At 39.9% G+C, this 22,958-nt stretch overlaps 1 protein-coding gene across 1 annotated transcript in view; it reads left to right on the top strand.

Annotated features, from left to right (window-relative positions):
* PIGU (phosphatidylinositol glycan anchor biosynthesis class U) overlaps window positions 1-22,958 on the top strand; it is a 91,785-nt gene that overhangs the window by 14,173 nt on the left and 54,654 nt on the right. The window contains exons 5-6 of the mRNA XM_061127109.1: window positions 6,241-6,350; window positions 8,593-8,693. Coding sequence (XP_060983092.1) covers window positions 6,241-6,350; window positions 8,593-8,693 — 211 coding nt within the window. The remainder of the gene's footprint in view (window positions 1-6,240; window positions 6,351-8,592; window positions 8,694-22,958) is intronic.

The raw sequence follows: 22,958 nt of genomic DNA, 5'->3' as shown, positions 1-22,958 counted from the left end.
AGCCATATGTAATAGCCCAGGGGAATTGTGTATTGGGTTCATTCTCGTTTTCCTAGGTTCTGAGAGAGTTAACAGATTAACCGTGTGTACTATTCATGTAGTTATTTTAAAAATTGGCTGCAGTCCTCATTGATTGGCTGAGAGCCACTGAGAGGATTTAGACTGTAGTGAGTGAAGGCTGCATCCCATTGGTATTGTCTGTTTATAGTTCATTTTCACTTCTGTTATCAAGCAATAGAATCAGATTTAGCTGTTTGCATTTCTGTGCGCTGGTCATCAATAACATAAACTTGTTGAATTCTGGAATTTAAGACCTTAAAGAGATTTTTAAAATATCTAAACTAAAATATCTTAAATATTTTTAAAATATCTAAACTAAAATTTCTTATTTGGAGTCCATTATCAGGTTTAATGGGTCTACAGACATCCTTGAAATGTGAAAAAATTGTGTGTGTGTGTGTGTGTGTGTGCTATGCCTTTTTTTCCAAGAAGAAAGTCTGTATTTGTTACCAGCGCTCAAGGAGTCCTTGATTTCCCCCCTTAAAGAATTAAGAAATACATTCTAGAAACTAAATATCACTAAGACCAGGGAATATACATCTTAAACTAATGGAACATTTGTGACAATGTGGATGAACCTTGAGGACATTTTGCTAAGTAAAATAAATCAGAGAAAGACAAATACTGTGCAATGTCATTTATATGTGGAATCTAAAAAAGTCGAATTCGTAGGATAGAGCATATTGGTGGTTGCCAGCGGCTGGGGATGGGGGAAATGTAGAGATGTTGGTCAAAGGGTACAAATTTCCAGATACAAGATAATTATGTTCCAGAGGTCTACTATGCAGCATCGTAACTTTAGTTAACAATATCGTATTGTTAGTTGAAAGTTGCTAAGAGAATAGACTTTAAATGTACTCTCATTCCCTCCACCCACACACATAATTATGTAAGGTGGTGGATGTGTTAACTAACCTTATTGTAATAATCATTTTGTAATATGTATGTATAGCCTTAAGCTTATACCATCATGTATACCTTAAGTTTATACAATGCTATGTGTCAATTATATTTCAAGAAAGCTGGAAGAGAACAGAAAAAATTTGGGGGCTAATGTAGAGTGCTTTAGGGCTTCCCAGGTGGCTCAGTGGTAAAGAATTCACCTGCCAATGCAGGAGACTCAGGTTCTGTCATTCCCAAAGACTTGGGAAGATCCTTTGGACGAGGCAATAGCAGCCCACTCCGGTATTCTTGCCTGGAAAATTCCATGAACAGAGAAGCCTGGAGGACTATACTCCATGAGGTCTCAAAGAGTCGGACACAACAGCACACACACAGAGTGCTTTAACAGGATTCCCTGGAAGGCCAGTGGTGAGAATAACTGGGCATGAGATTTCTAAGCAGAGGAATTCAGAGATAAAATAGCAGTAGTTATTTTCTTCTCCCAAGATAGATTGTGTATGTAAACTCCAATCTTTGTTCTTTGAAGTTACATGCTAAAATATTTAGGGGTGAAGGGCCATGATATCTATGACTTAATTTAAAATGGTTTTGGAAAAAAATGCATCTGGTGTGTGTTTTTGTCTGTGTGTATAGAGATAAAATGTGGAAGTGTTAACAGTTGGTGGATCTAGATGTTTTATTGAATTGTTCTTTCAACTTTTCTATAGTTTGAAAGCTTTTAGTGTAAAACACTGGAGGAAAAAATAGAAAATAGATCCATGTCTAAACTCACCAGTGTGTGTGTGTGTGTGTGTTTGTATGTATATGGGATATATGTGATATCTAAGGGAGGGTTGGTAGCTTTCACCTAAGAACATAATCAACCATATCTGTGTTCTTAGATGAAATAGATGTTCATCTGTGTCCTTTAATAAATCAACCAGTTTCATTAAAATACTGAAATGTGTTTTAATGAAAGCTGGTTAAAGATGCTAACATCATATGTATTCCTTTTTTTTTTTTCCTAATCAGTTGTCATATACTCCAATTAAAACAATTTTTAATGGGAGGAGAAGCTTATAGGGAAATAATGAAACTGAATTTCAGTGAGTTTCCTAACAAAGTCAGGCTTTAGTGTCAGTAAAAGAGATACTTTTAATTTAGAGGGCCAATAATTTTAATTCAGTTCTTAGTTATTTCTGACTTTATATGGAAACATATAGATTTTTTTTTCTTTGTGTGATTTAAAGAGGGAGAGAGAAAATTAAATGAGTTATTGTCAATACTGTGGTTTTTAGCACACCAAGACAGAGTGTGCTATCTGGTATCACCAAGACTGATTTAAAAATTTGGAATAGTTTTGTTTCTACATCCTCAGATTTCAGCCTACTAGAACACTAGGTTTCTTGGTCAGAATAAGTCTTCATTTGTAGTGTGTCAAAATTTAACTCATCCTATTGAATAAATGACAGATTTTGATGATACTAACATACTACTGTTGATTCCAAATCTGTCCCACTTTGTCAGAATGGGCCCATATCATATAGTCTGATAGTATTCTAGTCTTGCTGGAATTTGAGACTTTTTATCCCTGGTAATGAAGCTGTAGTAGTAGTAGTGTTAGTCACTCAGTTGGGTCCAACTCTTTGCCACCCCGTGGACTGTAACCTACCAGGCTCCCCTAGAGTGGTAGCCATTCCCTTCTCCAGGGCCTCTTCCTGACTCTGGGCTCGAACCCAGATCTCTTGCATTGCAGGCAGATTCTTTAATGTCTGAGCCACCGGGGAAGCCCATCTGCACCCAAATGCATCCTGGAAAACTAGGGTGCAGAGAGGGAAGACTGCATCCCCACCCCCGTCTCCAGCTTCAGCATGTGGAATATGGGTGCTGATTGATTGTGACCAGTTGGTTCACATGACATTTTACATCTGCCTCGACTGACAAAAACAAAATTGGTCTAGTCTGTCCTCTGCTGAGATTGTGCTCATTTGGAATTCAGAATTTATGTTAGAAAGCTTCAGGTGGTTTGATAGGGAGTGATAAAAACCTCCATCCTCTTATATGCTTAGATGGTTGTGAATTTGGAGGGTAGGTTCCTGAATTTGAAAGGTGTTGAGGCTAACAGTTGAAAATATAGTGGGGGTGGACAATTCATTCCCTACCCTCCACCCTAGGTTTTGGGGATGCAAAAGTGTGTAGACACAGCTTCAGTGATTAGAAAAATCTCTTTATTTGGAATAAGGGAATTATGTCCTTGAAAAAACCAATTTTCCAAGGGACGAGGAAATGGCTACATGGAGTAGTGGGTAAAAGGGAAGGAAAACTCCACCCTGAAAAATATTAATTCAGAAAAATATAATTTTTATTTATATAAAAATTCAGAATATTTAATTCTGCTGAAATATATAGAAAAGCTGATTCATGATTACTAAGGTAACACATCCAGGTAATTAATTTTTAGGTCACTTTTAATCTCTCCTGTGATAGCTGTATATCTCATTGTTGTGGCTGTTCAATATATCTAGAAATATATTGATACTTATCTTTGGATTTTAAATTGTACTCCTTAACCTCATTTATTTTTATACTTCTAATATTTTCCTGTGTGTTTAGTTTTCCTCATATTCTTAGCCACTGTTCTGTCTCTAACTGGGATGCATGGGGATGTTTTAAAGGAATTTTGTCTGTGCATCAGGGCTGCGTCAATATTGAGCCTCTGAGGCCAGGCATAATGGCAGCTGTGCTGGTGAGTTTGGGGAGACGAAAAGAGAGCCAGCAGAGTGTCTGGGGACTGGTGACCTGACTACCCTTCTCTAGTGGAGACTCTCCTTGCGTAAAATCTTTCTGTTTTAAAGTATTTTGGAAGGTTGGGGTTACACGGAAGTATTCTTTCCCTTTTGGCACTTGTCACCTTTGCCCGGGGCCTCCACATCCCTGTTTAACTGCCTCCTCTCTTTAACTGTCCTGCTGGCTGGCTTCCAGCCTGGGGAGTGGGCCTGCATTCCCACCTGTCTCTCCGGCTGCTCCTGGGTGAACTCCCTGTTTCCTTTTAATAGTCTGTCTTTGTGGCTCTCTTGCCCTCCAGGTGGCCTTCTTTTTGCAGTTGAACTCCAGAACCCCAGCTAGTGGGGCCTCTGTCCTTCCACCCCTGCTGCAGTTGTCTTCATGAAATGCTTTGTTTGCTGAGCCAGCCCCCTTCTCTGATAAAAGCACCTTAGTTTATATTTTGCCCTTTTCATTAAATAACCCCAGCTGTGAATGGCAGCATAAATCCTACTGATGATAATTCCCACCACTTAACTTGGACTCCCAGAGATGATCAAAGGGAGGCTTTTGAAGTTTGTTCAGGTTTTTTGATTAAGCCTCAGCTTAAACCTGTGCAGGAAATCTGGGGTTACCTGTGTTCCTGTGATGATCCTGAGATTTTCTTTTGAACTGAAAGATGGCTCTTTAAATTTTTTAAAATTTTTTTTTAATTTTTATTTTTTAATTTTAAAATTTAAATATACAATACATGAAAAAACATGTAAAAAATAGTACGTACTCTGAACCTATTTCAGCTTAAAATGTAAAATGTTTCGCATGTAGTTGACTCTCTGATACTTTCATCGCCTTACTTCCCTTCTCACCAGTTACCACTGTTCTGATTTTGGTGTTTATCATTTCCACACATGGCCCTAACTTTTTCTGCATTTGTAAATATCCCTAAATAGTATATAGTATTATTTTGCATGCTTTTAACTTTATGCAAATAGTGTAATGCAGTATATATTCTGTTGCCATCTGTGTTTTCATCCTTAAATCTTTAATCACACACTACTTTGGCTTCTCTGAATTACTGTTTTATAATAGGCTACAGAATTGATTTTATACTAAGATCCTTAAATCAGCAGAGGTACCCATTTGGGGTTCAAAGGCTTTTTTCTTTTTCTTTTTAATATCTATTTACTTATTTGCCTGCACCAGGTCTTAGTTGCGGCATGTGGGATCTCGTTCCCTGACCAGGGATCGAACTCAGGCCCTCTGCATTGGGAGCTCAGAACCTTAGCCACTGGACCACCAAGGAAGTCCCTCAGAGGCTTTTTCTATCTGTAGTTTGACCCATGTTTGCTAATAGGGTTGCCTAACTTTTTTTCATTCTAGAACACACCCATGAACTTGTTGGGACACACACAAGGGAAGGCGAGAGCTTTCCACCTCCATCTCACTGCCTCTTAACTATCCAGCTGCCCAGCCACACCCAACCCTTCTCTTCATCATGGTCATTTCCCACTTCCTCTGTGGAAGTCAAAAACGTCACGGGACTTTGCTGGTGGTCCAGTGGCTAAGACGCTGAACTCACAATGCAGGGGGTGTGAGTTCAGTCCCTGGTTGGGGAACTAGTTCCCACATACCACAACTAAGAGTTCGCATGCTGCAATGAAAATCAAAGAGCACTAATGCCAGCCCAAAGATAAAAACAACTTCAAATAGGAGAGCACAGAAGAAAACCCAGGACACCATGACATTCGGAGGGGTCATTCCATTTCGCATGAAGATATTTCACTTTGATGAAACTTTGAAATCCTTGGGTGACTAATGATATCTTTTGAAAATGACTAAAAATTGGAGAAGGAAATGGCAACCCACTCCAGTATTCTTGCCTGGAAAAGTCCATGGACAGAGGAGCCTGGCAGGCTGCAGTCCGTGTAGTTACATGACTGAGCATGTGTGCACGAGGGTGGAGGGAGATGGGTTGGTAGCAATAAAGTGGTAGAACTTAAAAAAAAAAAAAGAAAAGAAAATGACTAAAAATTGACTTGCCATTCATTCAGTCAGCCATTCAATAGTTATTGTTTGCTCACTGTGCCAGGTATTGGCAAATAAACATGGTCCCTGCCTTCATGGAACTTACAGTCACTGAAGGAGAAAGATGTTAGTCAGTCACATAAATAAATAAAGTTCTAACTGTAAACACTGTTAAGAGATTTTTACAGTTAGGGCGGTGGAGAGTGTGCCTTCCTGAGGAAGTGATGATTTAACTGGGAGCTCAAAGACTGTGTGGGAGTTAACTGGGAAAAGAGAAGAGGTCGTTCCAGGCTAAATACAGAGGCCTGGGAACAGGAGAAGGGTGGAGTGTTCATGGTGCTTGAACCCAGAAAGTGAGAGGTGTGGGGAGTGGGTGTGAGCTGAGCCTGGAGAAGTAGGGCCAGGCCAGGCAAGCCACGTGGGCCATGGAAGGACTTTTGTCTTCAATCTAAAATCAGTGGGAAGTTACTACTTGTTTCATGTTTTGTCCTTTTTTTTTTTTTTTTTCAGTTTAAAAAACAGAAACTCCTTCTAGAACTAGACCAGTATGCCCCCGATGTGGCTGAACTCATCCGAACCCCTATGGAAATGCGTTACATCCCTCTGAAAGTGGCCATGTTGTAAGTATCCTCTGACCAAACAAGGGCTCAGTGCCAGCAAATGCAAGGAAAATCTGATGAGACTTTCTCATGTTGTTTGTTGTATTTTTGGAGATTTGGAGTCTTAGTCATCAAGTGTTTGCTATAGTTCTGTTGCACAGCTGGGGTTCTGGCCAGGAAAAGAGACAGAGCCATTCTGTCTCTGTTGGGACAAAGCCTCACACAGGCACACGCACAATCAACCCTTCACAGATGCTTTTTCACTCGATGCTGATCTGGGTTCCAGCCTCCATGTAACCAGTATTTCTAAAAACAATAACAACAAAAATTTTTTCAGTTGTAATATATGGATTGGACAAAATTCTTGTCTTCATGCAGCTGTTATTCCAAGCAACTCCTATGTCTCATGTAGAATTTACTCCCCCATTTGTAGTTCAGAAAACTGAACTGAAGTGCCAAACAGACCCATCCCAGCTGGCTAACAAGCATGGAAGAGTAGAGCTTACTGAACTGAGGTTCTATGAAAGAATTCTCTAGGGGTACCAGTGCTGCCTGTAACTTTTAATTCTTTCAGGTTATTCCTGTTTATGTTGCTGAGATAGCAAATGGGAATAATCATTCAGTCAACTGATAGTAAGTGTTAATAATGTACTTGTTCCTAAGGATACACAGTAAACAAGGCAGACCAGTTTCCTCATGGAAAGACATGACCTTAGAATGTCAGATTTAGAAGGGGTCTTATGAGGACAGTTTATTCAGCCCTCTGCCTTGTGAGTGACTCTCCTATTCAGTATTCCAGATAGGTGGCTGTGTAGCTGCTTCTTGAGCATCACATGTTGTTTAGAAATGGCATTTTCCCCCCTCCCACCAAGCACATTTGAGGTATCAGTTCATATCTATGTATTTCAGAAATACTGGTGGGAACTACCTAATAGAACCGGAGGTTTGGCAGCATTATGAATGCCTTATGGACTCAGGGGGTGGTTTTGTAATAGCAGCAGTCATTTCTTTAAAAGTTGTGTAACAAGTCTATCTATAATTGCTAGAAAAAAATTAACAATTTCTGGGCTGTTGGCTTTGGAACTGATAATCTTACAGCTCTGAGAGGTATTGGATTTAAGGTCTTTATTTGTGAATAATAATTATAATCTCTTCCTGAGACACTGGCATGTTTCTTCTATCTGATAATCAGAATTATGTAACTGTTCTCCCTTTTCACTGGGTCTGCCAGGAAACTCCTCAGAGCCAGATTTAAAGCTGATTATTACAATGCTGTAGAAGACCTATTTGTTCTTCTTTCCCTGATCTTGGCGTTTTCCTTTTATTTATGTTTTCCCTGGTCTTAATTCTTTATTTTTATTTTAATTTTGCTCTCACTTTTTATCATCTGTTCTCATTTGAGCTACTTCAGATCTTTTGTGGAAACAGGATAAACATAAACAAAAATACAGTTATGTCTGTGTTAAGATTTCCCTGTTCATTGTTACAAATTCATTTTTTTCAGTTCATTACTTCCCACCTCAGGAAAAGACTGTTTCAGATTAGTTCCTTGCCAGTGGAAGTTCAAGCTGTTCTGTGAAGTTCAGTGGCCACTGGCTTGTGTGCGACTCTCCTATTCTCCTATTGTTGAATCCAGCGGACAGTTATTTGTCCTTGGGGTCTGGCTTGGTGAATGTAGCTTGACTGCCAAGAGGACTAAACTTAAGCCACTCTCACCTCTTGAATGGGGGTAACCTGTATTACAGTTTAGGAACCTGATTGAGGAAAAAATAGTTTTCCTGTTTTTCAGAGATAACTGTAGCCATTCCTAAAATATATGGCTCTGTGGGAATTAGTAGAATTTTTATAATTTTTGAAGCCTGAATAATAGAAAATGTAGGCTTTAGAGCTGGAAAGATCTGATTTTGAATATATTTGTTAGCTTGTAAAACCTTAAGCTTGTTACTTAACTACTGAGTTTTGGTTTTCTCATCTGCAAAATGGGAATAATGTTATTGCTGTTTTCTAGAATCTCTGTGATGATGAAATATGATGGTTTTCCCATATAACATAGCAAAGAATAAGCAGTAAATGTTCAGTGCCTTTTATTCACTGGCCGCAACCCCACTCCATCCTCTTTTACTTAGGAGAACTCATTTCTAAGATGTTGCCTTCCCTTGAGTGTGCTTTTAGTAAACCTCAAGAACTTTCTGTCTGTGGTGGCCAGGACTCCCTGGTCCTTTGACCAGGATTACTAATGTCAGATATGTGTGTTTTTCTCCAGCTATCTTTTAAATCCCTACACGATCTTGTCTTGTGTTGCCAAGTCTACCTGCGCCATCAACAACACCCTCATTGCTTTCTTCATTTTGGCCACAATGAAAGGTAAGGCCCCAAAGGAAAGAACAAACCTCAGTTCCTGATTTGTGCAGGGTTTTTTGTAACACTTATGCTGTGGATTAAAAGCAAAAAACAGCATTCAAAAAGATTTTTTAAAACTACACAAGTAGTATAATATTATTATAGAAATTTCAGATAAGCCAAGAGAAAAAATTAAAACATCCTGATTCTACCACTCAGAGAGTCACTGTTAGCATAGTTTGAACAAAAACAAAAAAATTCTAGAAGGCTTACAATGAGAACAGCGGCACTGTGCATCCTTCTTCCTACCCCTACTTCAAGGTCTTTGAAGGAGCTAATTTTTTTTTTTTGCTAGTATCTATTTCCATGTTTGTAAATAAGACCTAGTGTTGCTGTTTGATGAATTATGAATTTTAGATATTATCTGTTGGTGAGTCTCATTATGGGAGATAACAATTTAGCTCTTTGATACCTGTTTCTTTTATGGTGCTCCCTACAGTGGAAAAGTGGAATCTTAACCACTGGACTGCCAGGGAAGTCCCTCATAGCTTTGATTAAATCAGTAGTTAGTACCTGTATTTTATGACAGTATAGGTGTTATTCACTACTGGGAAAAGTAGTAACTGGTTATTTTTTCTGTCTTGTACAACCTTTTTATTTTTTTTTAATTGTGGAGTTTTTGCCTGTTTTTGTTGTGCTGAATCCTTTTGTACGAATCACTGTTTTTTCCCCCAGTTGCTCTGCTAGATCTTTCAAGTGCCTAATAATACAGACATGCCTCAGAGATATTGTGGGTTTGGTTCCAGATCACAGCAATAAAGCAAATATTGCAATCAAGTGAGTCAGGAATTTTTTGGTTTCCTAGTACCTATAAAAGTTATGTCTACATTATACTATATTCTGTTAAGTATGCAATAGCGTTATATCTAAAACAATGTACATAGCTTAATTTAAACATAGTTTATTGATTAAAAAAAAATTAGCCCCACACAAGAGAATCAGCTTGTCCTTTGAAGCCAGGCATTGACTTCTCATCTCTAGCTGTGAAAGTCTAGATGGCATCTTCTTCTGAAAGAAGACTGCTTCCTCTACATTGAGAATCTATTGTTTGTGGGTTTTTTTTTAATTGTTTTTATTTATTTAGTTAGTTGTAGCATGCAGGGTCATCCATCTTCGTTGCAGCGTGTAAACTCTTCAATTGTGGCGTGTGAGGTCTTACAGCATGTGGGATCTTAGTTCCTGACCAGGGATCAAACCCAGGCCCCCTGCTTTGATCTAATTTGCATGTTTTATTTTCTGTTGATTTTTCCTATCATTTTTACTTCCTCTTTTTCTGGAATACTTCCTTGTTTTTATCTTTTGACTCTTATATGGAATTTTTAATTTTTATTTTATACTTTTAAGTTCTTTGTTGGTCTCCAGTTGTTTCTCTGAGGCATCATTCTTATTTTGTCACACAGTGTTCTCTCTAAGCTGAGTTTTCTTGGTTTTGTTTTTGTTTTTAGTTTCCGTTTGTTCTAAGCATGATCCCTTTGTCTTCCTGGACTCCCCCTTTCCCCCCACCCATGGCTGCCTATTTTTTTTTCTGTTTATCTTGAGCTCTATCTTTCATGTGGAGAGATTTTCTCTTATTTATAGTGATCCTTAGCTGTCTGCTTATTATTTAAGAATATTATACTAACTTGTTGATTTGAGACTGTGTACATGGACAAGATTTGTTGATGGATCATTCTCATTGTAGCAAGGTCAGACAGCTGGCTGACTTTTTTGTTGGAGGGATCCCTAAATGTCATCATTTATAGGTTTTCTTTTCCTCTGAATGTATTTAGTTTTTCCACAGAGGAATCTTCCAGTTCCCTGCATAAGGGTAACAGGGTTGGAGTTGCAGTGGGGTAGGGGGTTCATGTGATCAACTGCAAGAGCAGTTGCAGAGGAGTTGGCTGGTTGGAATGCATGGATTTTTTTTTTTAATTGAAGGATAATTGCTTTACAGTGTTGTTTCTACTGTACAATAACATGTATCAGCTGTGTGTGTGCTCAGTCACTCAGTCATGTCCAACTTTTTGCAGCCCCATGGACTGTAGCCAGCCAGGCTCCTCTGTCCTTGGGATACGCCGGCAAGAATACTAGAGTGGGTTGCCGTTTCCTACTCGAGGGATGAATCAGCTATAAGTATGCATATATCCCCTACCTCTTGAGCCTCCTACCCACCCCTCGAGGTCATCACAGAGCACGAAGCTGAGCTCCCTGTGTCATAGAGAAGCTTCCCACTAGCTCTGTTTTACACGTGGTATTGCATATATGTCAGTGCTTCTCTCTCAGTTTGTCCCACCCTCTCCTTCCCCTCTGTGTGCATAAGTCTATTCTCCATGTTATTCCTGCCTTGTGAAATAGGTTCATCAGTACCAGTTTTCTCAATTCCATATGTATGTGTTAATAGACAGTATTTGGTTTTCTCTTTCTGACTTATATTTTTATGTAATCTCATTACTACTCTTCAGTCCACACTTCTCTTCAGCCTTTTACTGTGTTTAATATCCCTCGGCCTGTGCCTCTTTAGTTAATTTTCTCCAGAACTATAATCTCTGGGGGTGGAGTGAAATGAAGGATGAGGGTGTGTAGAGATAGTCAACTGACTGATTGCACATAGTTGAGATGAGACCTGGGGTTCTGGCTAGTCTGTACAAAACCTTTCAGTTTGATTTTCATCTCTGTAACTTACCCCACCTTCCGTAGTATCTGATACCTTCAAGGTGCTGGATTTCTCAGAAGTGGTATGGGGTGAGTTGGCCTGATTTTTATTGTTATTTCTCTCTGCAGGCCATTAAGTTGTAATCTCTTTCATATTGCTCATTTTTCCCTCTTCCTCCTCCTTTAAAAAAAATAGTTTTTGTTAATGCATCTTAATATTGTTTTATTTATTTTTTAAAATATTTGTTTGACTGCATCAGGTTTTAGTTGCGGCATGTGGGATATTTTTTGCTTCATGTGGGCTCTTTTGTTGCCACACCCAGGTTCTCTAGTTGTGGTGCGAGGGCTCAGGAGCATGCAGGCTCAGTAGTTGTGGCCCACAGGCTTAATTGCTCTGCCACATGTGGGATCTTAGTTCCCTGACCAGGATGGAACCCAAATCTCCTGCATTGCAAGGCAGATTCCTAACTACTGGACTACCAGGGAAGTCCCCTCTTCTTCCTGCTTTTAATGTTTCCACTATTGTATTAAAATTTATTTTACTATAACCTCTTCTCCTATTTTTTCTGATTTAAGACAATTTTTAGTGCTTTATTGTCATTTCAGTGAGGTTTTTGGAGGGAAAAATGATATACATGTGATTTGTTGTTGTTGGGGAGTCCCTAAGTCTTGTCCGACTCTTTGCGACCTCATAGACTGCAGCTCGCCAGGTTTCCCTGTCCTTCACTGTCTCACAGAGTTTGCTCAAACTCATGTCCATTGAGTCGGTGATGCCATCCAGCCATCTCATCCTCTGTTGATTAGCATTAGAGATATATATTTCCAGATTTTCGCCCCATTTTCCTTTTAGATTTTTAAATATATCAATTAACTGTTGCCTCAAAAATGTTATTTGACAAAGCACTCCAAAGCTCAGCGGCTTAAAAAAACAAAACAAAACAAAACTCAGTGGCTTAAAACAACAGTACACATTTACTTCACTCGTACGTCTGTAAGTCAGCTAGGTGTCAGCTGATCTAGGTTGGATGTGGCTAGACAGTCTGGTGGTTTCATCGGGGCTCATTCATGCATCAACAGCTGGCTGTAGTCGGCTAATCTAGGCTGGGCTCTTCTCCGCATGTCTGTCATCCTCATGGACCAGGGGACTAATTTAAGCATATTCTTCTCATACTGATGGCAGAGACACAACTTTGAGGCTTGAGCTTTTGAAGTTTCTGGTTGTATCACATGATGCAAACGTAACACATGTCTGAGGTCAGGGGTAGATACTTCTGCATCCTCAATGGGAGCACACTGCAAAGTTATATGGCAAAGAGCCTGCACATAGGGAGGGGTAAAGAATTGGCACCAAAAATACAGCCTGCTGCAAATGTCGATAAACATTTAGTCTGTCATTTTTCATGGCTACTTACTGTTCCATTGTATTGACCAATAAATAGAAATTCTTTAACCAACTTCTACTATTAAATATTTAGTTAATAGTTTTCAGTTTTCAGCTGTTTAAATAATATTACAGTTAATTTTCCTTCTTTTTTTTATTTTTAAATTTTTTTTGGCTTCATCACCAGGCATAGTTCCCCAACCAGGGATCAAACCCTGCCCCCAGCAGTGAAAGTGCTGAGTCTTAACCACTGGACCACCAGGGAATTGCCATACAGTTAATTCTGTAATGTAATTTCTAACAGTAATTTTCACACCCATGTTCAATTATTTTCTTACACAGAAATAGAGTCCTAGAAATAGAACTGTTGTGTCACAGGCTATATGCCTTCTTTAGGATTTCTGAAATTTATCACTAAATTGCCTTCAAGAGTTTTACCAACTTATACTGCTATAAGAAGTGTATGAGAGCCCTTGTTTCCCTACATTATTACTGAATAGTTTACACACTTAGGGAACAAAGACTCACAAGTTACACATAGAGCCTTTTACTTAGAGTTTACTTACCTTGTCTAGGGTAGCAGATAGAGAGGACTTGGGTCTTTTTAAGACATTGCTTCTCTTGGAGTGGTTGTGGTGGTCTATCTGTAGGTCATTTAGTTTAACTTACTGTCAGATTACTTGAAATGACTCTTTGCTGTCTGTGAATACCTCCTACCTTAGTTCCTGTTTCCAGAGTGTCTATCTCAGGTAGATTCATTTATCAAGGTGCCTGGTGTCCATTAAAGTAAGAACTATTTGCTGCCACCTGGCAGAAGGGATTGAACTGGCCTTTGGAAATGTCACCTTTAAAATAGCTGAGGAATTTCCCTGGCAGTCCAGTGCTTAAGACTTCTCACTTCTAATGCAGGGGGTGAAAGTTCTATACATGGTCAGGGAAATAAGATTTCACATGCCACACAGTATGCCCAAAACATTAAAAAAATAATAATAAAATAGTCAAGCACAAAGCTAGAAAGACTGAAGACATGCCCTCTGAGGTGTGTACAATAGGAGTCTCACACAAAAATGTAAAGTATATCATTTGAAGAACATCTTTCATAAGACTTCATAGGTCAATGAAAAGATTTTGTTTGAGGGGGAAAAATCATATTAAAAAGTTATATATAACTCTTTGACAGCCACACTGTTTTTGATTCCACAGAAAAAAATTTTTATTATGTCACTTCAGATTTCTGTCAAGTGAATTTTATAAACTTTTTTGTGATATTGTATGCACAGTTTTGTTTTACTTTTATTATTTGTCTCATATGAATCATATATGACATTGGTCACATATTTATTAGTTTCTTTAAATCTAAATTTAATTTTTTTAAGTTTTAGGAGTAAAGTACTTGGTAAAAATAAAAGAAGTTCAAACATATGAAATGAGAAGTAAAAGTCTTTTATCATCCCCCCCTACCCCACCTTCTCTTCCATTCCTCAGGTGTACTTGTCATGGGGTCCCAGGCCTTCCCTTTTGCTGGACACCTAAGTTATTTTCCATTGTTGGCGGCTATAAATAGAGACTGTCACAAGTAACATTTCTAATCTGTTAAAATATTTTCAGAATTCTATTTTAGTTAGGTCTCCGAACTACTCTAACTCTTAGGGTATATTAGTAATCTCTATTAATAGTATATACAAAGTTAGTTCAGTTATAAAATTTGCAACTCTTCTACATTTCACATTTGTACCACATAATTAGATATTTAATGAAATTAATGACAGAATAATTAATTAAAGATGAAAACAGTTGGGAGAATTCACAAAAGAAGGGATATAAATGACTAAAATGATGAAGAAATACTCAACTCCATAGGTAACTAATCAGTTCAGTTCAGTTCACTCAATCATGTCCGACTCTTTGTGATCCCATGGACTGCAGCACACCAGGCTTCCCTGTCCATCACCAACTCCCAAAGCTTACTCAAAATCATATCCATTGAGTCAGTGATGCCATGCAACCATCTCATTCTCTGTCATCCCCTTCTCCTCCCACCTTCAGTCCTTCCCAGCATCAGGGTCTTTTTCCAGTGAGTCAGTCCTTTGCATCAGGTGGCCAAAGTATTGGAGCTTCCACTTCAGCATCAGTCCTTCCAATGAATATTCAGGACTGATTTCCTTTAGGATGGACTGGTTGGTTCTCCTTGCAGTCCAAGGGACTCTCAAGAGTCTTCTCCAACACCACAGTTCAAAAGCATCAGTTCTTTGGCGCTTAGCTTTCTTTATGGTCCAACTCTCACATCCATACATGACTACTGGAAAAACCATAGCTTTGACTAGATAGACCTCTGTTGGCAAAGTAATGTTTCTGCTTTTTAATATGCTATCTAGGTTGGTCATAGCTTTTCTCCCAAGATGCCAGCGTCTTTTAATTTCATGGCTGCATTCACCATCTGCAGTGATATTGTGATACTGTTCAATATCACAGTAATTCAAGTCTATGCCCCAGCCAGTAATGCTGAAGAAGCTGAAGTTGAACGGTTCTGTGAACACCTACAAGACCTTCTAGAAGTAATACCCAAAAAAGATGTCCTTTTCATTATAGGGAACTGTAACGCAAAGATAGGAAGTCAAGAGATACCTGGAGTAACAGGCAAATTTGGCCTTGGAGTACCTTGTGTTTCTTTGCCAAGAAAACACACTGGTCATAGCAAACACCCTCTTCCACAAACACAAGAGAAGACTTTATACATGGACATCACCAGATGGTCAATACCAAAATCAGATTGATTATATTCTTTGCAGCCAAAGATGGAGAAGCTCTATACAGTCAGCAAAACAAGACTGGGAGCTGACTGTGGCTCAGATCATGAACTCCTTATTGCCATATTCAGACTTAAATTGAAGAAAATTGGGAAAACCATTGGACCATTCAGGTATGACCTAAATCAAATCCCTTAACGATTATACAGTGGAAATGGCAAATAGATTCAAGGGATTATATCTTATAGAGTGCCTGAAGAACTATGAACGGAGGTTAGTGACCTTGTACAGGAGGCAGGGATCAGGACCATCCCCAAGGAAAAGAAGTGCAAAAACGCAAAATGGTTGTCTGAGGAGGCCTTACAAATAGCTGAGAAAAGAAGCTAAAAGCAAAGGAGAAAAGGAAAGATATACCCATTTGAATGCAGAGTTCCAAAGAATAGCAAGGAAAGATAAGAAAGCCTTCCTCAGTGATCAATGCAAAGACATAGAGATAAACAATAGAATGGGAAAGACCAGAGCTCTCTTCAAAAAATTAGAGATACCAAGGGAATATTTCATGCAAAGATGGACACAATAAAGGACAGAAATGGTAAGGACCTAACAGAAGCAGAAGATATTAAGAAGAGGTGGCAAGAATACACAGAAGAACTATACAAAAAGGATCTTCATGACCCAGATAACCACGATGGTGTGATCACTCACCTAGAGCCAGACATCCTGGAGTGCGAAGTCAAGTGGGCCTTAGCAAGCATCACTACGAACAAAGCTAGTAGAGGTGATGGAATTCCAGTTGAGCTATTTCAAATCCTCAAAGATGATGCTGTGAAAGTGCTGCACTCAATATGCCAGCAAATTTGGAAAACTCAGTAGTAGCCACAGGACTGGAAGAGGTCAGTTTTCATTCCAATCCCAAAGAAAGGCAATGCCAAAGAATGTTCAAACTAGTGCACAACTGAACTCATCTCACAGTCTAGCAAAGTAATGCTCAAAATCCTCCAAGCCAGGCTTCAATAATACATGAACTGTGAACTTACAGATGTTCAAGCTGGATTTAGAAAAGGCAGAGGAACCAGAGATCAAATTGCCAACATCCGTTGGATCATCAAAAAAGAGAGTTCCAGAAAAACATCTACTTCTGTTTTACTGACTATGCCAAAGCCTTTGACTGTGTGGATCACAACAAACTGTGGAAAATTCTTCAAGAGATGGGAATACCAGCCCACCTGACCTGCCTCCTGGGAGATCTATATGCAGGTCAAGAAGCAACAGTTAGGACTGGACATGAAACAACAGACTGGTTCCAAATCGGGAAAGGAGTATGTCAAGGCTGTATATTGTCACCCTGCTTATTTAACTTCTACGCAGAGTACATCATGCTGGGGTGGATGAAGCACAAGCTGGAATCAAAATTGCTGGGAGAAATATCGATAACCTCAGATATTAGTTATTAGATAAGTAATATAGCAAACCAAATTGAAAACACGGAGAAGTGGCTTTTTTATTCCCTTTCAAATCGGCAAAGATTTTAGAAGATAATTCTCAGTGCTGGCAAAGTGCTGTCAAATTGGCATTTTCCCACATCACAAGTTGACTTATAAATTAGTACAACCCTCTTGGAAAGCAGTTTGGCAGTAAAATGTTTGTACTTTTATGAATTTTAGTTTTGATAACCTAATTCTAAAATAATGCAGAATTACAGACCAGGCTTTATGATACAAAGTCATTAATTAAGGATTGTTTATAATAGAAAAATTGGAAACTACTTCAAAATAGAGGAATGACTGAGTAAAACATAAGTTTGTCCATGTAATTAAAGAAAATACAATTTACCCATGCATGTGATATTTAATAATAATTCTAAATTAAGTGAGACTACATTTATTTTTTACAACTGAGTACAAAATTATATATTTTAATAAAATATAATCTCAACTATGTGAAAACAACAGCACAAATAGAAAATAGATTCCAAAAGAGTAATACTTGTTTCTAGTAGAGTAAGTTCATGAGTAATTTTTGTTTCTTCCTCATATCTGTTTTTTTCCAAAGCTTCTTCAATGAGCACATACTTTAAAATAAATTAACTTAATTGATAAGGGACCGTGGAAGTTAACTTAGTACCTCTCTTCCCAGACTTTGATGGAGCAGCTGCCCCCCAGAAGGGAGTGGCCTCATTTGCTTTGTCCCCTTGAGTCCTTCTCCTTGCTCTCCGTTTACTTCCTGTGTGTCAGGCCAGGGTTGTCTGGGACACGCCAAGAGCCACAGGCCAGGACAAGGTCCAGGCCAATGTATTGTGATGTCCTTGTTGGGATGTTGGCCTAGAATCTCAGGTCTGTAGGCAGGGTCGATGTTAGTTTAGTGAAGCGTTTTTGGTTTCAGTTCAGAGGTTGGAGCTTTGGTGAAGGAGTACTCTGCGTATCAGTGAGCTAGTTAAAATACTCCATCCCTCTGAAGTTGTCTTCATTAGGTTTTCACAAGGAAAACAAACAGATGTTAATAGGTATCCTGCCTGTTCACTGTGGGTGTTTGTCAACAGTGAGATGCTCCAGGCTGGAAATTCTTGAGGTTTGCCGCCTAAGGACCCTTCCAACTGTCCTTATTCCACCAAAAGAGGCCTGGATGACAGCACTTGCTTCCCAAGGGAAAAGAAAGATCAGTACTACCAGAGGTAGTCCAGTGTAAGAGCTCAGGCTCCTCTGATGTCAGATAGATGTTAACGAAAAAATGTTGCCTTCAAAATCAGTAAATAAAGGGTGTTGCAGCCCTCAAGCCATCACATTACAGCTGCCCTGAAAGTGAACCTGGAAGGAACTCAGGCTAGAAACAGGATGACCCCATTTAGTGGTCAGTGCTGCAGCCAGTCTCCCCCTTTTCCCCCCTTACCCTCAGACACTGCACCCTGAGGAGGCTCAGGATGATAATGTATCCACCCAGGTAGCTGAGGTGCATATCAAAGGAATGATGTCAGTAAAACTCTTGCACCTGCTTTTTTAAAGAAAAGTGCTAAATTCCTTAACTTGAGATATCTAGTTTTCTTTCATTAACAGTAGATTTTTGATGTTCAAATTACCTGGTCTTTGTTTCAAAAACTACTATAGGGCACATGTATATGCATGGCTGAGTCCCTTCACTCTTCACCTGAAACTGTCACAACATTGTTAATCAGCTGTACCCCAATACAAAATAAAGTTTAAAACAAAAAAACGAAAACGCTGCTATATATCCTGGGTCTTCCCTTACTTCTTTGGAAGCAGTCTCTGAGAGCTATGTGAGATGGTTTGTCTCAAGCTTAAGTCCTCAGTCTTGTCCACCAAATAAAACACAAATCTCAACTTTTTAGGTTGTGCATTTTTTTTCAGTCCAGACAGACCTGGTAGCTAATTGTAGCTTCAGCCCTTCGTGACAGTATCACCTTAAGCAAGTGACTTAACTGTTTGGGGCCTCAGTTTCCTTGTCTATAACATGGGAACTGAAACAATCTCTACTGCATAAAGGGAACATAAAGAATGAATGAGATGGTAATGTGAAACAGTGTAGTGTAGGGGCAGGTACTGGATGCTCAGTAAATGGCGGTGCTGATTGTTACTCTTAATATTATCTTCCTATTTAAAAGACCCCTCAGGATAGACAAGGTCTGCCTGAGTCTTCTGGAAAGGACTTGGGAGAAGGTTGAAATGAGAGGTTCTCTTCCTGGAGCCCTGGAAGAACATGGCAGAGTGGTGATCTTGAGCCCTGATGAACCCGTCACTTCCATATGTGGTTCCTCTGGGTAACCTTTTCACAGGCCCAAGGACCCTAGGATGAATCAGCCTGGGATTTTGTCAGATCAACCCAACTTGGAAACCTGTTTGTTTTAGTTACCAGTGCTGAGGCCTCAGGCAGATCACACAGCCTCTAGAGCCTCAGTTTGATCACACAGATAAGATCAGCCTCATGGATTAGTGGAGGAATAAACAAGAAACAAAAACCCAGTCAAATAGTTGCTCTGTTTGTTGTGATGTTAATGATACAGTCATGGACTGAGGTCTAGAAGGTAGCATAGTGACGCAGTTAAAGACTAAGGGCTCTGGAATGCGACTGTCTTGGTTGATAGTCTGTTACTGTTCACCAGTTTGGGAACCCTTGGCGAATAACATCTCTGTCCTTCAGTTGATCTGTCTGTAAAATCGGGATAGAAATAGTACCAGCTTCATGGAATTATTGGAAGGACTAAAGGACTTAATAGGTTTAAAGTGCTCAGAGTCGAGGCTGGAACAGAATATATGCTCAGTGAATTATCATCGTCATCATTACTGATATGCATGGACCACTCTGAGAAAGCCTGCACTGTTGAAAGAATACTGGGTGAGGAGGCTGGAACACTGGGCCAGGCCCCAGCCCCTCCTCCTGCCCAGTCGTCTTGCTTGCTGTTCAGGCCCTAGTGCAACTTCCTCTTCTGAGTGTCCTGTGGGACCTCAGTCCTTTTGACCACATTCCAGTCTGTCCTACTGCCTATTCTAGTACAGGTCGCTGTCTGTGTCCGAGTCTCTGCTTATTCTCCTTGAATTCCACGTCTTGAACCAGCCCCCACAGCCCCACCTCATCGACATTACTGCATTGTCCTATAGCTCTGCCCCCTACCCAGGCCCAGATCCCTTCAAAGTACAGTCTCTGGAGGCAGAGTGTTAGCCCAGGTCTTGCCAAGGCTTGTTTTGGCCTTCACGCTGAAACAAATAGAGGCTTGGAAAACATAGTCAAAGCTCGATTGGCTAGATAATGAAATTTCCTGTAGCCAGTGCACATATACAGTTGACTAATTTACTTTAATATTCTTACAATAAGGCCAAAGACTAGAGCTGGTACAGAAAACCTAGTGTCTGAGTATCTGGGCCATTCTAGCAGATAAATGGTAGCAATTATATCTTTTTTTTTTTTGGTAAAATTCAGTCTTCTTGGTATAGTTTCTCCTGGTTAGACAAGCAGGATGCCCTAGCTCTTGCCCAAATGAGGCTGCCACTTTGTTATTATTTGCAATACCATGCCCAGGCTTGTAGACATGTTCTTGAATGATTGTGCAAGCTAAGCCTTTCTTGATTTGACCCCTACCTACTTGCTTGCTGAGACTGTTTTTGGCCACACTGCGTGGCATGTGGGGTCTTAGTTCTTGGACTAGGGATTGAACTCCCACCCCTTGCATTGGAAGCACGGTCTTAAGCACTGAACCACCATGGAAGTCCCTTGCTGAGACTTCTTAGATTATAACTTTTTGTTGAAGTACAACATATATACAGAAAAGAGCACAGATCATTAGTGTACAGTTCAATGAATTTTCACAAGATGATGAGTAACCAACACATTAAGAAACAGGATGTTACCAACATTTACAAAAGTCCCTTTTGCACCCTCTTCCAGCCACTCCTTCCAACTCTGTTTTTGCCATGTTGAGCTAATTACAGTCCTCATCCCTCCACCCCCACCACACCATTCTTCCCCTCGCCCTCCTGCCTGTGCAACTGCTGTTCCCTTGGACTGCCAGGCCTCACCTACTCATTGTTCAAAACTCAGGTGTCATCTTCTCCTGATGGGTTCTGAATACTTCCATCGTACTTTCCTCCCATATTTTGTCATTGTTTACTGGGAGCTCCCTGAGGACAGAAACTATCTGAGTCATCAGTCTTCCGCACTCAGCACAGGCTTGGCATAGAACCGGCACTCCAGAAATGTTTGCATATTGTATTGTTGTTGTTCTGTCTCTGAGTTGTGTCTAACTCTTTGTGACCCTATGGACTGCAGCACACCACCCTTCCCTGTCCTTCACTATCTCTCGGAGTTTGCTCAAACTCATGTCCATTGAGTCAGTGATGCCATCCAACCTTCTCACCTTCTGCAGCCCTCTTCTCCTGCCTTCAGTCTTTCCCAGCATCAGGGTCTTTTCCAGTGAGTTGGCTCTTTGCATCAGGTGGCCAAAGGACTGGAGCTTCAGCATCAGTCCTTCCAATGAATATTCAGGGTTGATTTCCTTTAGGATTGATTGGTTTGATCTCCTTGCAGTCCGAGGGACTCTGAAGAGTGTCTAAAACATTTGAAAACACCTTTTATTTTTATCTTTCCTGACCCTGTCCCAAGCACATTCCATCCTCCTGCCTTCCTAATTCACTTTTCTTGCCTCTTCTATTTTTTTTTAAAAAAACCATGTCAGCCCTGTCTGAGTCTCTTGTGTGCCTCTACACTCCCCCCTCGCTGTTGCTCAGACTGTGCGTGTGCGCCATCCACACATGCCCTAGCCTCCCACACACCAGGCTCCTGACTATTGCAGGACCACATTTCTGCCCCCAGACCAGAGGCCTCAGTCTTCTAATAGTTTGCTCCACATCCTCTGTGCTGGCCGCCTGCCACAGGTCCTCAACTGCTATTCTGAAGGGTCTGTTTTATTTAAAAGTCAGAGTCTATGGCAAGTGGCTTATGGCTTAGATGGTAAAGAATCTGCCTGAAATGCAGGAGACCTGGGTTCGATCCCTGGGTTGGGAAGATCCCCTGGAGAAGGGAATGGCAACCCACTCCAGTATTCTTGCCTGGAGAATTCTGTGGACAGAAGAGCCTGGAGGGCTACAATCCATGGGATCTCAAAGAGTAGGACATGACCGAATGACTAACACTACATGTTTCATTACTCTGTATTTTATACTTCGTAAGTTTTCCTTTCTCAAGAACATTGGTCTTGATTAGACTTAAGGTGATCATTTCACAATATGTAGAAATATCAAATCATTATGTTGTACATCTAAAACTTACGTAATGTTATATGTCAATTATATCTCAATTAAAAAAAAAAAGAAAATTGATTTTCTCCTAAGATTGTTAAAAGAGTTTTCAGGGGAACTCCCTGGTGGTTCAGTGGTTAGGACTTTGCACTTTCACTTCGGCGAGCGTGGGTTTGATCCCTGGTCCAGGAGCTAAAATCCCACAAGCTGCACAGTGCAGCCAAATAAAAACAAGATAATTACAAAAATAAAAAGGATTTCACATGTATCACTGAATGATATTCATTCATTCACCATGTAGGCGAGGTATTGTGCTAAGATGCTAGAGATTCTAAGTTAAGAGAGGTTTATTGCCTTTGATTAACTCAGACACATGAGAGAGAAATATTAGCAAATTATTAGAAGAGTGTCAGTACTGAATGAGAGTGTTGAATGAGTAAGAAAATGGGCACTGGAATCAGCCGAGTGATCCCGTTACTTAACTTGATACATTATCTTCGTTTCTGTACCTTGATTTATTCACCTGAAGAGCTTTGACATACAGAGGATAGGTGCCTAGCCCTTAGTAAGTGATGGGTAAATGGTAGCTATACTTGACTATCATTAGCATCTCTGCTTAGGCCTCATAGAGGAAGTAACATTTCAGCTGGTCACTAAAGGATGGGTCTCTACTAGAAGGAGGACAGGGAAGAACAGCTAAGAAATAGCCTGAGAACAGACACAGAAG

The sequence above is a fragment of the Dama dama genome, chromosome 23 (assembly GCF_033118175.1).
Source record: "Dama dama isolate Ldn47 chromosome 23, ASM3311817v1, whole genome shotgun sequence".
NCBI lineage: Eukaryota > Metazoa > Chordata > Mammalia > Artiodactyla > Cervidae > Dama > Dama dama.
Note: the sequence above shows the minus strand (reverse complement) of the source record. Positions and strands in the feature narration are given on the sequence as shown.